We start from the raw sequence: 18085 nt of genomic DNA, 5'->3' as shown, positions 1-18085 counted from the left end.
TGTGTGTGTGTGTGTGTATGTGTATGTTAGACCAGTTTATGTGTTTATGTAGTATGTTGGACTAGTTTAAGTGTTTATGTAGTTAATAAAACCTTACTTGTATCACACTTGACGTGTTCATTGTTTGCTCATAACCGGAGTCACTAATCATGCAGATTTACGCTACAAGCTTTGTAGAATTGTACAGTAAGAAAGTTATTTCCCTTAACCAGGAAATTAACGTTCTTAGAATTGACAAGACAGTTAACCCTGAGAGGTCAGCTAAATATCTACAGCGGATCTAAAATATGAATAGTTAATTATAACTAGTTATGGTTAATTATTCATATTTCCTGTCATGAGCTGATTCGCTACACAGACTTAAACCCCATTGAAAATCTGTGGAATGATTTGAAGACTGCAGTCCACAAACAATGAAAGTTAGTAGAGACATATCCCAACAGACTAAAAGGTGTAATTAAAGCAAAAGGTGGTTCAACAAAATACTGACACAAGGGGGAGATCCTTTTTCCAACTCATTCTTGTTTTATTTTATTTTTTTCTGACATGCTGGTGTTTTATCTTTCACTTGGATGTTATAAGTTGCACTGAGTAAATAAAGCTGGATAAAACAAAAACTGTGTCTGCCTTCATTTCAGGCTGCAAAGCAACAAAATGTGATTATTTTAAAGTGGGGGTGGGGGGTGATTCTTTTTACCCACTGTAATAGGTCTATATTTTTATGTATATTCATATTTCAGAATATTTGTTTTGATTTATATCTGCCAAGCCTGCCAAAATGACTAATTCATATTTTGAAGTTGATCCTACTTCTCTAAAAAGTTTGCACTCTTGAAGCATCTAAGCACAGAGAGTTAGTTGTCTTGGCAAAGTTTATGCAGAGGCCAAATCCTCACCACTTTTAATCATATTATTTTAATTGACATTTTCTAAGGCTATTTGCCCTTGAATAGCAGCTTGACTCATGTAGATCACAGTATGTACTGCACTTTGAGATGAATACAGCACAGGAATATTGGCATTGAAAATAATTGGCACTTGTGTATTCTTAGAATTTGTTGACATTTGATATGTGACCCTGGACCACAAAACCTGTCTTAAGTCGCTGGGGTTTATTTGTAGCAATAGCCAAAAATACACTGAATGGGTCAAAATTATAGATTTTTCTAAATGCCAAAAATCATTAGGATATTAAGTAAAGATCATGTTCCATGAAGATATTTTGTAAATTTCCTATTGTAAATATATCAAAACTGAATTTTTGATTAGTAATATTCATTGCTAAGGTCTTCATTTGGAGAACTTTAAAGGCGATTTTCTCAATATTTAGATTTTTTTTCACCCTCAGATTCCAGATTTTCAAATAGTTGTATTTCAGCCAAATATTGTCCGTTCCTAACAAACCATACATCAATGGAATTCCATTGATGCAATTTTGAAAAATTGACACTTAAGACTGGTTTTGTGGTCCAGGGTCACATATAGACTTTACAAATTCTAGTCATTTCACCAATGACTAGAGATGTAACGATTCACTCAACTCACGGTGTGATACGATTCACAATACTGATTTCACAATACGATTTTGTCACTATTTATTTTTTTAACAAAATGAGATTTAAAGGCGTCCTTTAACTATTGCTTGGACAAAATGCTGCACATTTCTTTGTGAAATTGAAATATGTCAAATAACAAAACTAAACTGAAATTTTAAAACAAACCCAAAATCAAATAACGAAATACTGTAACACAAATAAAAGAAATCTCTTCATATAAACAAGCTTTGCCTGTGCTCTTTCCATTTAACATTAGAGGCAAACACTATTTTAATCACAGTCCAAACGAAGATGAGCAGTTTTCAATCAAAATTAGACTGCATAATTTCGAAATCTGAAGCAAAAACAGAATTGTCTGAACTTTAGTTTCGTGAAACTATACTACAAAAAAGAAAAAAACCATCTGCACAAAACAAAAACAGCAGATGGGCTGAATGAGAATGCAAATTCACTCTGACAGCAGGTGGCGCTTATGGAACAGCAGCGACACAGCGTTTCCTTGCTTACCGCTGTAAAGTTACTGCTTATGAACTTCAATATGCATTATACAGAGGCAAGATGAAAAGAAAGTCAGTCAGTATACTCCTACCCCCAACTGCATCGTGATTTGTTTAACATTTCAAATAAGTTGAATCTTCACATATTTGTATCGGTTTTCAACCAGCTCTGAGTGCATCGTTACATTTTCAAGCACTCTTGCTGGGGTTTTCAAGTCATATCTGAGCAGTTCTGTTTCTTTGCATGTATACGACTGTGTCATGAGTACTTGTCCAGACAACAATGTCTCTGATGCCACATAGATCTGTTGCTATGACTTTCACCCCAAGGTCAAGAAGATCATTGCTTTCAATTTCTTCTTCACACTTCTGACACTACTACTTCAGCTATATGCAAGAATGGCACATAATGTAATTAATTAGAATAAAAAATGTAATTGCTTGACAGCCCTAATATATTTCTAATCTATATCTTGACTGTATCATCTGTGTGTGGTGTTTTTTTAAGTACTTAACATACTTGAATGTAATTTGATGTTGTAATTCTCTTGAAATAATAATAATAGTATAATATTAATATAAAATTATCATCAAATACTGTAGTTGCCATTTTTCATTTGAATGGTGTAATTTTTTTTAAATATAACAGCCATTTTTGACTTACAAACTAGTGAGTATGCAATTACATATGACTGGCTAAAAATATCAGTTTTAGCTTATTAATTTCACTATCAATAAAAAAATCCCAGTTATCAGCAAATAATATATCTGCCACCAATATAAACTTGAACTATAATGCTCTACTCTATAGCAGTGCCATTCGAGGAACCCCCTGTGAAAATATGATGATAGAGGAGCACAAGCATTTCACCCGTGGTACACGCCAGCATCTAAAGAACGACATTTCTCCTCTTTGGTGGGGATACAAATTTAATGCAGCTGCTTTCTGAATGCTTATTGTGTTGTGTCACCAAGCGACCAGCCGCCACAGCTCGGCCCACTGCCCTTGTGTGGACCAGCCCTAGGAGATATTTAAATATGTATAGGGCTCATCTGCTGTGACTGGCTGAGTCACAGACAGACAGACGAGAGCCTGCTAACGGAGGACAAGTGTGGAAACACACTGTGCCTCCAGCTCTCATTTCAGAGAGAGACAGCTGTCACACACGCTGATGAAATGTTCATCTCAGCTAATTGCATAGACGGTCCTGCAGGACTGAATTGGTGTTCAAATAAAGGGCAGCCTTCAGATATGCCTATCATGGGCTCTTTAGCCCTTGAGAAGCCATTCCAGTTGTATTTTACATGAAAGTGTTTTACTGAAATGCAGGATAATCAATATTTCAGATTGGATTCATATCGTTTTGAGGCACTTTCCTGATACTTTAAGACTAGGCTACATTGTTTCAAAAATATCCTTCCAAAGATAGGTGTGAGAAACACCATGAATTCGTACATGCACACACTCGAATTGCATTTACGAGCAGGGATCACAGGTGTGCTTTAATTGAAAGGACTGGTGTGCCACTCACCAAAGCAATTAAATGCTCTCGTAGGCTGGCTGATTGAAGCAGTCAAGCATATAGCTCTACCAAGAGTGCATCAAACTTCAAGCCTGTATATACCTACACCCACAAAATAAACGATAGAAAGAGAGAAAGACAAAGAGCCACACAATAATGTCTTATTTTTTCTTGCCGTTATTATGAAGTGCAATGGGAATACAAGCCCCCCCCCACCCCACCACTTAATGAAAACTAACTGTAATGTCCAAAAAATTTAGTTTTCATTTTATTGAATATTGATGGTACAACATAAACTGTTGTTAAAAAAAATCAGTTTTGATTAAACATCATCCAGAAATAAAGGGATGTATGAAAATTAAATTTTAAAATGAAAGCAGTTGCTTCTGCCTATTTTATTTTTTTTTTCTACAAGGAAAAATAAAAATGTTCTATAACTGGTCTCCCCCGTGGTATCTGTCTATCTATCTATCTATCTATCTATCTATCTATCTATCTATCTATCTATCTATCTATCTATCTATCTATCTATCTATCTATCTATCTATCTAGGCAGCTGAAATAAAGGATTTGACTGAGCACAATTTATACAGTTAGATTGTTACGAGTGCCGTAACGCTCCAACACGATCGGAGATATAGAATGAACATCCCACGGGGTCCATAAGTGATAAGACCCGTATACCGCAACACCATTAGACAGTCTGGAAACGAATCCCTGTCTGTATGAACCAATTATATTTGCCTGGATCAATCAGACCATTGCTTTGTTTTGGCAGATACAAATGTTGGTTTTCTTTGGTAAGGAGAGAAAGTGATTGTGTGTGCGCTGTGTGTCTCCCCCAGGCCACGGCTTCTGCTCGTGTGGCCGCTGTATCTGCAGTGATGGATGGTTTGGGAAGCACTGCCAGTTCCCCCGCAGCTGTGACATGACAGACAAGCAGAGCAAGAGCCTTTGCGAGGCGGCCGACGGCGTCATATGCTCTGGAAAAGGTAGGAGCGATGATGCTTCAAGCGACACCGTAAGACGTAACATTTGTCAGTCATCTCTTAAAAATTAGAGTAGGTTCCCTCATTTGTTTGGTGGGGAACAACCTGCGTTATTAAATCGATTTCCCACATATGCTCCTCTGGTGGATAGCAAACACAACTGATCCATTTCCACTAATCAATTCTGATCTTTGGGGAGGGTTTATGCCTCTTTTTAGTTGATAGAGACTGAAATTATTGGTGAGAGAATAGGATTGGTCAATCAAATTTGCATCTCCATAGGAGCTGTAGCATAGAGTGGCCAGGCTGGGTTCAAGTCTGGCTTGCGTCATTTCCAATCATTGTGTAAATCTTATCAAAGAGAAACATGTTTGGTAATGGCATTTTAATGTGGAATATATGCTGAAAATATAGGCTAAGTGTAAAGGATTTAAGAGAAAAACTACAACTAAAACAAAAAGCTGTGTAAAATGAACTCTCACCATGTTTCCGCCTATTCTAAAAGGTAAAGATACACAGACTTATTGTTATAGCTTTTCTGTAAAGTCAAGCAGAATATGTAAAACATGTTTGCTGATTGTCTGATAGAAACCTAAACATATAATTTGCTCTTCCAACCTGTACACCTGCTCTCGAAAACTACACACAGCACTGAAAACAAAGCTTTAGGTTTTTTTACGCTTTAATAAGAGGCCAGTTTCACTATTTGTATATGACCTGTCAGCATCCTGGAAAAAACGATAAAGCTTAGCCAATTACTACATGACACATAGTCCTCTGAGTATTCATCTCCTTTCTCTGGGCATGTAAAGTGAGACACTAATACGCTTTATATACAGGGTTTGTCAGCGCCTATGACGGAACACTGTTTATTTTTTATGTCTGGCTGGTGAAAATAAGAACTTCCTCTAAGATCTGGTTTCACATGGTATACTCAAATTAATGCTTGAAAATCAGCAGGAGAGTTGTTCTGCTTGTCATAACAACATCAACATTATTAAGGCTGAAACATTGGAAGAATTAAATGGATTTGGTGAGTATGCAATTACATATGACTGGCTAAAAATATCAGTTTTAGCTTATTAATTTCACTATCAATAAAAAAAATCCCAGTTATCAGCAAATAATATATCTGCCACCAATATAAACTTGAACTATAATGCTCTACTCTATAGCAGTGCCATTCGAGGAACCTCCTGTGAAAATATGATGATAGAGGAGCACAAGCATTTCACCCGTGGTACACGCCAGCATCTAAAGAACGACATTTCTCCTCTTTGGTGGGGATACAAATTTAATGCAGCTGCTTTCTGAATGCTTATTGTGTTGTGTCACCAAGCGACCAGCCGCCACAGCTCGGCCCACTGCCCTTGTGTGGACCAGCCCTAGGAGATATTTAAATATGTATAGGGCTCATCTGCTGTGCCTGCCTGAGTCACAGACAGACAGACGAGAGCCTGCTAACGGAGGACAAGTGTGGAAACACACTGTGCCTCCAGCTCTCATTTCAGAGAGAGACAGCTGTCACACACGCTGATGAAATGTTCATCTCAGCTAATTGCATAGACGGTCCTGCAGGACTGAATTGGTGTTCAAATAAAGGGCAGCCTTCAGATATGCCTATCATGGGCTCTTTAGCCCTTGAGAAGCCATTCCAGTTGTATTTTACATGAAAGTGTTTTACTGAAATGCAGGATAATCAATATTTCAGATTGGATTCATATCGTTTTGAGGCACTTTCCTGATAGTTTAAGACTAGGCTACATTGTTTCAAAAATATCCTTCCAAAGATAGGTGTGAGAAACACCATGAATTCGTACATGCACACACTCGAATTGCATTTACGAGCAGGGATCACAGGTGTGCTTTAATTGAAAGGACTGGGGTGCCACTCACCAAAGCAATTAAATGCTCTCGTAGGCTGGCTGATTGAAGCAGTCAAGCATATAGCTCTACCAAGAGTGCATCAAACTTCAAGCCTGTATATACCTACACCCACAAAATAAACGATAGAAAGAGAGAAAGACAAAGAGCCACACAATAATGTCTTATTTTTTCTTGCCGTTATTATGAAGTGCAATGGGAATACAAGCCCCCCCCCCCCCCACCACTTAATGAAAACTAACTGTAATGTCCAAAAAATTAAGTTTTCATTTTATTGAATATTGATGGTACAACATAAACTGTTGTTGAAAAAAAATCAGTTTTGATTAAACATCATCCAGAAATAAAGGGATGTATGAAAATTAAATTTTAAAATGAAAGCAGTTGCTTCTGCCTATTTTATTTTTTTTTTCTACAAGGAAAAATAAAAATGTTCTATAACTGGTCTCCCCCGTGGTATCTGTCTATCTATCTATCTATCTATCTATCTATCTAGGCAGCTGAAATAAAGGATTTGACTGAGCACAATTTATACAGTTAGATTGTTACGAGTGCCGTAACGCTCCAACACGATCGGAGATATAGAATGAACATCCCACGGGGTCCATAAGTGATAAGACCCGTATACCGCAACACCATTAGACAGTCTGGAAACGAATCCCTGTCTGTATGAACCAATTATATTTGCCTGGATCAATCAGACTATCAATCATTGCTTTGTTTTGGCAGATACAAATGTTGGTTTTCTTTGGTAAGGAGAGAAAGTGATTGTGTGTGCGCTGTGTGTCTCCCCCAGGCCACGGCTTCTGCTCGTGTGGCCGCTGTATCTGCAGTGATGGATGGTTTGGGAAGCACTGCCAGTTCCCCCGCAGCTGTGACATGACGGACGAGCAGAGCAAGAGCCTGTGCGAGATGGCCGACGGCGTCATATGCTCTGGAAAAGGTAGGAGCGATGATGCTTCAAGCGACACCGTAAGACGTAACATTTGTCAGTCATCTCTTAAAAATTAGAGTGGGTTCCCTCATTTGTTTGGTGGGGAACAACCTGCGTTATTAAATCGATTTCCCACATATGCTCCTCTGGTGGATAGCAAACACAACTGATCCATTTCCACTAATCAATTCTGATCTTTGGGGAGGGTTTATGCCTCTTTTTAGTTGATAGAGACTGAAATTATTGGTGAGAGAATAGGATTGGTCAATCAAATTTGCATCTCCATAGGAGCTGTAGCATAGAGTGGCCAGGCTGGGTTCAAGTCTGGCTTGCGTCATTTCCAATCATTGTGTAAATCTTATCAAAGAGAAACATGTTTGGTAATGGCATTTTAATGTGGAATATATGCTGAAAATATAGGCTAAGTGTAAAGGATTTAAGAGAAAAACTACAACTAAAACAAAAAGCTGTGTAAAATGAACTCTCACCATGTTTCCGCCTATTCTAAAAGGTAAAGATACACAGACTTATTGTTATAGCTTTTCTGTAAAGTCAAGCAGAATATGTAAAACATGTTTGCTGATTGTCTGATAGAAACCTAAACATATAATTTGCTCTTCCAACCTGTACACCTGCTCTCGAAAACTACACACAGCACTGAAAACAAAGCTTTAGGTTTTTTTACGCTTTAATAAGAGGCCAGTTTCACTATTTGTATATGACCTGTCAGCATCCTGGAAAAAACGATAAAGCTTAGCCAATTACTACATGACACATAGTCCTCTGAGTATTCATCTCCTTTCTCTGGGCATGTAAAGTGAGACACTAATACGCTTTATATACAGGGTTTGTCAGCGCCTATGACGGAACACTGTTTATTTTTTATGTCTGGCTGGTGAAAATAAGAACTTCCTCTAAGATCTGGTTTCAGATGGTATACTCAAATTAATGCTTGAAAATCAGCAGGAGAGTTGTTCTGCTTGTCATAACAACATCAACATTATTAAGGCTGAAACATTGGAAGAATTAAATGGATTTGTTTCACAGTAAAGATTCATGGGTAGGTGAATATGTGGGTTGTTTATTGTAGCTCCCAGTAGAATAATACATTGGTAAATGACAAGGGATTTACTGTCTGATGAGCTGCTTACACTTTGCTTGATAAGACTGACTTATAAAGAATGTTCTTGGAAGGCTTTGTAACTTTCACCGTATCATGTTTGTAAGGTACAGAACAGCTGTTAATGAAAGACCAGTGCCCTCATATTATGCAGTTTCCTGGATCTTGTTTGTATGAGAATCCCAGTTCATTCGACTTGTTTTGTAGAGTCATGTTGACTATTATCTGGAGACCAATATCTATGTTTTTGCAAACCATCGTAACCCTAAGTACATCGTAGAAATCATTGGCACCAAATAATGGTCTCTATGATCTGCTGAGGCTTTTGATGCTTTTGGAAAAGTGGTCAGTACAATTTAAACACAGCAAATGCAATGCTCATACAAATGATGACATTAAATTAGCACACAAATGATGAAATCCAATTAACACTTATTTTAAACAGCATTAATTCAAAGGGTGAGATGACACTTGACCTGTTAATTGGCTAAGCAGGCAAGGTTATCAACTAGGGATAGATATATATCACCACCATAACTTATCCAATATTATTGGTGATTTTAAATTATGTGATACTAAATTTCTTACCCCCTCTAATTGTTTTAGGAAACTGCAATAGATTATAGACAAGTTGCTGTGCACATGAAACAATAACAGAGTAAAAACGGCAACCTGTTACTTTTAAAGGAATAGGTAACCCAAAAATTGAACATTTGTGGAAACTTTGCTTACCGTCAGGCCATCCAACATGAATTTGTTTATTCATCTGAACAGATTTGGAGAAATGTAGTATTACATCACTTGCTCACCAATCCTCTGCTCTGAATGGGTACAAACAGCTGATAGAAACATCACAATTATTACAAATAATCCACACAACTCCAGTCCATCAATTAACGTCTAGTGAAGTGAAAAGCTGCGTGTTTGTAATAAATCTATCATTAACGTGTTTAACTTCAAACCGTTGCTTCAAGCTGGAGTCCTCTATCCATAATTTTGCTTTCTCTAATGAACAAGTCATCTCACCTGAATCAGGAGAGAAATATGCACGGATCAAACACAAGACAAAATAAATATGTTGGTGGAAGTTTGTTATATTATGAATTATGGACTGGCATTCTGGCTGGGACTGATGATTTTAGAATATCTTAATGATGAATTGTTTCTTACAAACATGCAGCTTTCACTTTACGGCACCCATTCACTGCAGAGGATCCACTGGTGAGCAAGTCATGTAATGCTAAATTTCTCCATATCTCATCTACATCTTAGATAGCTTGAGGGTGAGCATATTTTCAGCATTTTATTATTTTTTATGGAGAAATGTAGTATTACATCACTTGCTCACCAATCCTCTGCTCTGAATGGGTACAAACAGCTGATAGAAACATCACAATTATTACAAATAATCCACACAACTCCAGTCCATCAATTAACGTCTAGTGAAGTGAAAAGCTGCGTGTTTGTAATAAATCTATCATTAACGTGTTTAACTTCAAACCGTTGCTTCAAGCTGGAGTCCTCTATCCATAATTTTGCTTTCTTTAATGAACAAGTCATCTCACCTGAATCAGGAGAGAAATATGCACGGATCAAACACAAGACAAAATAAATATGTTGGTGGAAGTTTGTTATATTATATTATGGACTGGCATTCTGGCTGGGACTGATGATTTTAAAATATCTTAATGATGAATTGTTTCTTACAAACATGCAGCTTTCACTTTACGGCACCCATTCACTGCAGAGGATCCACTGGTGAGCAAGTCATGTAATGCTAAATTTCTCCATATCTCATCTACATCTTAGATAGCTTGAGGGTGAGCATATTTTCAGCATTTTATTATTTTTTATTTTTGAGTGAATTATTCCTTTAAATGCACAGTAAAATTCCTCATACATTTAACACATTAATTTTTTTATGTATTTACATTTAAATCTGACATTTATCTGTAATTTTCCAAAACATGAAAATAATTATTGTCTTATCAGCATTGGCCAGAATTTTATTAATGGTGCACCTGTATCATCAGCCAATGCAGATTATTTCCAAATGGCTAAATATCAGACAATTGACTGGCCTAGCTAGTATACTGGTCTATTCCTGACTCGGGAACATGGAATTTGACCTTGTAAACAACAGCTGTACACATTTAGAAAAACAATTTACTCTATTTAAATTCCAATTAGGAACCGTATCACAGCTTTAAGTGTATTATAATCACGTAAAATAGCACAGGAAGAATAAGGTAAGACTAATGGATCTCCAATCGTTGTGTGACGGAAGACTAATTTGTTCTTGCAGGCTCTTGTCACTGTGGTCGCTGTATCTGCTCACCACAGGAGTGGTACATTTCAGGGGAATTCTGCGAGTGTGACGACAGGGAGTGCGACAAACATGATGGGCTGGTTTGCACAGGTATGTGTTCAAATGCAGCACCGCTCCTCCAAACACCCACTCGTGCGCTGACAGATCTCTTTGTGATGGATATTGAGGTTCTCTGATGTGGCTGCCGTTTGATTAGACAGCTCTGTATGGCTCTTATACTGAGCCGTCCAATCAGTGGGCTCCTGCTGTGTTCTTCTCGTCCTGCTTTTCAATGGGAAAGAAGCTTCAGAGAGAGTCAAGGTTTTCCTTAAAAGCCTTGAAGAGTTGAGTAGTCAGTGCTAATAATAAGCACAATAAATATGTATTATCATGATAGCTCAAAGGCTTGAGGACGCTTGGACAACTGCTTTGAAACTTTACTTATTGGTCTAATGACGTTGTTATCAGTTGCCATGTCATTTAACAAATTATATAGTTCCTGGTGCAGAGAAGCAAAATTCATTACAAAACAAGACGAAAAAACTAAATTGATAAAAGGAATGCATAAACGTGTCTGTTAAATGTCACTGATTAGCATATTAACTATTAGGGCATATGTCATCATTTCCATATTCATAAGGATTATTAAAACTATTTTCTCATGCTGCTCAGGGAAAACCTACTTTTCTCTATAGATGAAATGCAAAAGCATACAATTCTTTCCCTTACCTTGGGTAACAGTAATGCACTCAGCCTTTATAATTATAATCATGCAAAAATGTGCCTGCCAGTTTCTAAATAATAATTTTCATGGCTTCTTCAGTAAGATATTCTCATTACAGCCGCAATTGATGAGCACTGCAGAAAATTCAATGTATTAGGGAAAGCCGAGGCTTGATTTCATGCACAGCAGATGCGAATTCCAACTGTTTGGATATTGATACAATATACGTCTCTCAAGCTTTCTTGTGAACGAAAGCCGTTGTCACATACAGCTCTTCTAATGGAAAAATAAAATGGCTAAATTAAATTTCTAATGGCTAAAGTAAACAACCTCATAAATTAGACTTTTACATTAGCAAGTTCCTGAGACTCTGATGTGATACTCTAATAAAGGTTTTTTTCCACACTATTTATGTTAGAAACTTTAAAAGAAAAATTTGTTAAATGATAAATTAATACAATTCTAAATAATATAACTTTATATATATATATTTTTTTTATTACAAAGATCTTTTACACTTAACATTGACAGCCCTAAACATTTTGTAATAATAATTCACAAACTTTAAAATTTAAAAATCAAACTTGCCCTACGGGTCCCTGGGCTCGTTTGAAAACCCCTGCTTTAATATGCATAAAAATACATAGCACACAACTGTTGGATAAAATAGTCAGTTTTTTTTTTATTACCTTTTGTAATAGAAAATGATTGATTGGTTTTGATGCTAATTGCAAACAGCTGAGATGCATACTCAATTATTAACCAAAATTATACATTTGAATTGGCTTAATAAGCTTCACAGATCATGATTTTTGTGTACACCAAATTACAATGTTCATGTACAAACGCTGAAAAAAAGGAGCAGTAACACTATGTAATCATACCAGTGCTGCCACATGGACTGAATTTGAACTGAATAGACAGGACCCCAGAGAAAATGGCTCCAAAACTTGCATTTGTACTTTGTTTCCCATTACATATTCTGCCAAGGGGTGTGAAGAGCGAAAGCATGTCGAGACTTGGAGAATGATGATTCGGGTTTCTCAGTTCTGTCTCTCCTCTCAACTTCTGTTCCAGGGAACGGTGTGTGCAACTGCGGAAATTGTGACTGCTGGGATGGCTGGACAGGAAACGCCTGTGAAATCTGGGTTGGAGAGGAGTATTGACCCCTGGTAGACACTTGATTTTGTTGTCAATCAAGACAAGAAAATGGCGGCTGCACCAACAGTGAACAAGTTTTTTTAAATGGATTTTAGAGATCTGTGCAATATAACCGCATTCACATTTTCTTAATTAAAGCAATGTGGTTTCAGTTCCATTATATGCACATAAAACAGCTGTGGGAGATGACATCTATAATCCTCTATAGTTTTCCTGCAACTGCGGAAATTGTGACTGCTGGGATGGCTGGACAGGAAACGCCTGTGAAATCTGGGTTGGAGAGGAGTATTGACCCCTGGTAGACGCTTGATTTTGTTGTCAATCAAGACAAGAAAATGGCGGCTGCACCAACAGTGAACAAGTTTTTTTAAATGGATTTTAGAGATCTGTGCAATATAACCGCATTCACATTTTCTTAATTAAAGCAATGTGGTTTCAGTTCCATTATATGCACATAAAACAGCTGTGGGAGATGACATCTATAATCCTCTATAGTTTTCCATATAACTATATATATATATATATATATATATATATATATATATATATATATATATATATATATGAATGAATAATGTGTATAATAATGCTTACATAGATTATTGACTGACACATAAGTACTAAAAGGAGAGGATCCATGCAAATGGCCAACAAATAAATAAGAGCATTTTATTATTATTCAGGTTGCTGTTTTTCAGAGCTCTGCTTGTGTGTGATGTTTTTATGACCCTATTTTATGTACGGTAAGTTGTATGTGACAAAAGTTGTAAACAGCCTGATGCCAATACATTTAACGTGCTCTGAGATGTCATGAGAATGAAAAAGCTCTTTTTTGCAATCTGCATATGTAAGCTTAATTTTACTACTGTATAAACGAGCTAAACATATCTAGATTATTTTATCTCTATGGTAACTGTGATATTTAGGGCCTGTATGCCTGCAAAATGTTACTGGGTTTTTTTTACAGTAAATTTTAATTAGCATAAATAAAACTAGGATAAGGATGACAAATAAATCTAAAAACAATTGACTCTTGCTCACCCCATTACATGTTAATATCTGTATATTTTGCACAAATATTGCATCGAATTTATTAGAGATTTCAGTACACCTTTATATAAATATTTTATTCAATATGTTGTATCTGTGTATACAACAAACAAACTGTACAGTGCAGACAAACTCGTTGCATATATGTATGTAAAATTAGCAGAACATACCAACAGTCCATGATACACATAGCCTACGACATGCAGTTCATATATGCCACCCTCTTCCCATGCAACAGATGAAGTAACTGTCAAATCAATGTTAAAAACCAATCAACAGACAATGGAGACCTTCCTTCACCACTGAAAATCAGAAATACGGACAAAACACAGAAATGATCAATTGTTCAGCAATTGCTCCTCATTACGATTTAATGACGTCACGCACAACCTGAATGGAACCAAACAAACACAGACATTTGAAAGAGGAAAAAACAAACAAACAAACGTACTAACTAATGCACACATACTCACCAGTCACTTACAAAAATAAATTCAACCTTCGTAAAACCAGTTCACTGGTCTGCAGGGCAGCTGTAGCCCAGCATGTAGAGCTCATTGGAGTGAGTGATTTGTTTTTCGTGTGGAAGTGGGACACCAGCCTCGAACTGGTTTCAAATATGAAGCTAATTTTCCTGTATAGTACTGCATCTCATTCCAGCATTAAATTCGACTTTGTACATACAAATATTAAGTCTAATGTGCTTGAACATCTCCTAATATGAAACTAGCTCAAAATCCCAATAAATGAAAATATAGGTCTTCAAATGAAGTGTAGAATATATTTGTATTTAGCAGCATAGCCTCGGTCTACTTCATAACATTCTAAACGGTATTCATCATTCAAACTATGAAAACTGTTAAAGCAAGACAGGCTTTATTTCAGCTCGGCTGATAATTGGCTAATCGTTCAAATCCTAAGTAGATGTGAGTAGATGACGATTTCAAACGCAAAGTGCAATGGTCTCAATCCAGAGTATGAGAGAGCCTTCTATAATCATGCCCATTCAGTGTAGCCCTATGCCTCAAACTAGCTTTAAACATTTCTAGCCGTCCCATACTTTGGTCCTTAAGAAAACACATGCAGGTGATTAGTAATAGGTACCCCGGTCTTGTACTAAATGAACAATCGAAGTGAAGGACATCATTTGGAATCTCTTCCAGTTTGAATTGAAACGATTAAAAAGTCGAGACAATTGTTCTTCGTGATGAACCCTAGTCACAATGAGGACAAAAACCGAAGAGGACCGCCATCCTCAGAGTCACTAAAATTGTTCGGCTGGATTCTCGTGTTTACGGACTTTGGTAACAATCAACTTTTGTGTGTTTGTGGATTAAGTTGCTACTGAATCTGTGTTTGGGTGTGTGTGTCTGGGGCATGAGGCACCTTTAACCCAGCACAGACTGGGTACATGTTTTTGCATGCTGGGTTAGAGGTCATCACAGGCACAGGATGAGCAGTACTGGACTCTGCATGCTGAGCTAGGAAAACCCCTCTCATTTCAGAATCCCGATATCTGGTAGTTAAAAATCGATTTACTTTTTTTTTAAGTTTTTTGTTTTATTGTATACAGTGAAAACATTGTTATAGAAGCCATTTCTTGCACTGCGTCAGCGCTGCAAGAACAGAACATAATACTAACCTTGGCCATGCCTTTGCTGAACAAAATGGGTGTGCAGCCAATAGTAATGGTGCCTACTTGCATTGAGCCATTTAACCGCACAGGCCTGAAGTAGGCTGTATTTATCTATGGCTGCCGCTCTCGTCACATTTAAGGTGCTCACCAGAACTAGCTCATAGTTCAGAGGAGTCAGCATGTCAAAGCGGGGCCTTGACCAGAGGCCTACAAGGCCTATAGATATTCCTAGAGCCCACGCTCTAAATTAAGAGCAAAGAAAAGTGGAAATTCACCTAGTTACTGGGGTTTAAACCAATTTACACCGTACTAGATAGTGATATGTACTCTATACACCTTTCCCAGCACATGCCAACTCCTTGTGTTGGACTGCTGCGGGCATCACTTATGCACTCGCTGGCATTTGCTGTCAAAGTATACTTGTGTCCCTTTCTAGACATTACAAGAAGAAGACACGAGTGCTGAACCTTGGATAATGAGTTTGATTCTGTTTAGGAGGCTCCATCCCCTTGAGAGATTGACGTCTCTTGACCATTATCAACGTGAAAGGACTTTGTGGAAATCCATCGAGTTTGAATGACTGCACGCCAGAATGCATCGCACACTGCCCCAATAACAAATTTCATAAGTAACCAACAAAAGGGAAAGATTTGGAAATTCGAGCTTCAGAGACTGGGGGACACCTAGAAAGGAAACACAAGAGCGTACTTGATAAAAAAAAAATTAAAAAAAAGTTGTGGATTCCAGTCCATTTATGTATATCTTTACAGTATTACCCCAGAGTGTAGCTGGTGTTACTGTGTATATAGAAAATAGATCTGAAATGTATGGTCTCTGATGCGATAGGGTTCAAGAAAAGGGTTATAACGGGTGACTGTTAGCAGGCTAAAGAACCGCCACACAAGCGCCTGCGGTACACAATTTCATTCTTGTGGATTGTCTCGATTACAGAAAAAACATCAGCTTTATTGTATGTCAAAAGGCATTCCATATCAGTTAGGGCATTCCATGGTGAAAGTTTAGCTGGTTTATCCAGTTGCATCCTCCTACGTGCACAGCTGACCACTCTTCCGGAGCAATCCGTCGTCGAATTAGATCGGAACAGTCGGAGGAGTGAAGGGGGATGGAGGGAACTGGGAGGAGAGAGCAGAGGATGCCTGGATCTGATCCACAAACATGGAGAGTCTGACAAAAGGAGCACGGCTCTCCGAGGTTGAGCATGGCCGAGATGGGATCTGGCTATGTGGTGGGCTTGGTTTCCTTGCTGACAGGTTTGCCTCCGTTCATGATGGCCGGCTCTGTGCTTTTACTGGGAGGCACGGCAGGTTTGGGCACTGTCTCCCCCACGTCATGCAATGATGGCTCTCGGTACATAGTGACTGCAAAAGACATCAGAGAAGCCAAGAGTCAGCCAGGTAACCACAGTTGCCCCATCTGTCTCTCTAATTGGAAATGATTTTTGAGGCCGACCAGGAATTTTACTGTAAAATAATTATGTCTAGGAAGGTTTGTCCCAATTCATTCTCATTTCGAGACCTGACTAAAAAGACAACAATCACTAGGGAAACTTTGACAGGACATGTGCAAGTGTGTCAAAGTGCGGGCACGTTGTCAGCAGGGCTGCACCCTTTCCTTAGTTGTGATGGGAAGATGGTCTGATCTCTCAGGATGCATTTGACTAGGTTCACTGTTTCACATAAGTTCAAACTTACTGTATTCTTAGTAGTGCCACTACTGGTGCTGCAGTATTAGCCGAGAAAATAATGCGCACAACAGGATGAGAGACTGGTCTAAAATGTGGGCATCTGTACACGGCAATAAAGCATTGCACAGACAGAAACGGGCCACACATCATTGCAAATTACACCTCAAACTGTACATAAAGCATCAATCTCACACTAGCCAGACACATTTTACAGTGTGGCCATAAAAGAGCTATAAGAAATATTTGAAAGGACAGGTTGTCCATCATAATGGTACGAAGGTGGGTCTTGGATATGTGGTGCTGTGAAATAATGTTTATTGAGTTGTAAATCATTATGTAATCAGATAATGGGAATATAAGGCCAGATGTTTCTGATCGAACCCTTGGTGAAGAGCTCATTGCCAAGCTAAAATGGCAATTGAACATCCTCATGATCATCATTTTCCCTAAATCTGAAATTCGTTGGTTCCTGTGACCTGTGCTTGATCTGTACAGATGCTCTTCTAACACACGTTTTAATATTTTAACTCTACAAACAAACAAAAGGGGCCGTACCAAGGAATTATGAAATTTGATTTGACATTGTGTTTCAAAATCATACAATATTTGAACAATATGACGGTTTTCACCCAGGATTTTACCCAGAACACAGCTAACAACCCTGATTACGATTTTGCCGATTACAGTGTTTCTTAACCGATTTGATACATTTCTAAGGTCAATGCTTTCAAAACAATTAGACTCGTGTAATTAAGTTATTTTAAGTTATTTTCAGGTAAGCCATTTGACAAGAGTAAATTAGATGAAAACGATTGTGTTTTCTGTTGATTGCATAACATATTCCGTGTATTATCTGCATCAAATACTATTTTTCATTCCATGCATTTTTTTAAATCCCTATATGTTTGCATATATGGTACATATTTGCAAACCAAATGTACTATATATACAGAATATATATATATATATATATATATATATATATATATATATATATA

General features: G+C 37.6%; 2 protein-coding genes across 3 annotated transcripts in view; one reads left to right on the top strand and one right to left on the bottom strand.

The window, feature by feature from the left end:
• LOC107600373 (integrin beta-like protein 1) overlaps positions 1-12881 on the top strand; it is a 59326-nt gene extending 46445 nt beyond the window's left edge. The window contains exons 9-11 of the mRNA XM_016292247.1: positions 4422-4568; positions 10809-10922; positions 12613-12881. Of these exons, the coding sequence (XP_016147733.1) occupies positions 4422-4568; positions 10809-10922; positions 12613-12701 (350 nt within the window). The 3' untranslated portion in view covers positions 12702-12881. The remainder of the gene's footprint in view (positions 1-4421; positions 4569-10808; positions 10923-12612) is intronic.
• A 1451-nt stretch (positions 12882-14332) lies between these two features.
• The window catches only part of LOC107600372 (fibroblast growth factor 14-like), a 59185-nt gene continuing 55432 nt past the window's right edge, over positions 14333-18085 (bottom strand). For both annotated transcript variants that reach the window (XM_016292245.1, XM_016292246.1), the window contains one exon: positions 14333-16761. In XM_016292245.1, coding sequence (XP_016147731.1) covers positions 16622-16761 — 140 coding nt within the window. In that variant the 3' untranslated portion in view covers positions 14333-16621. The remainder of the gene's footprint in view (positions 16762-18085) is intronic.

Source organism: Sinocyclocheilus grahami, unplaced genomic scaffold (genome assembly GCF_001515645.1).
Source record: "Sinocyclocheilus grahami isolate Dianchi unplaced genomic scaffold, SAMN03320097.WGS_v1.1 scaffold283.1, whole genome shotgun sequence".
NCBI classification, from domain to species: Eukaryota; Metazoa; Chordata; class Actinopteri; order Cypriniformes; family Cyprinidae; genus Sinocyclocheilus; species Sinocyclocheilus grahami.
The sequence above is the reverse complement of the archived record's forward strand: the minus strand, read 5'-3'. Positions and strand labels throughout refer to the sequence as shown.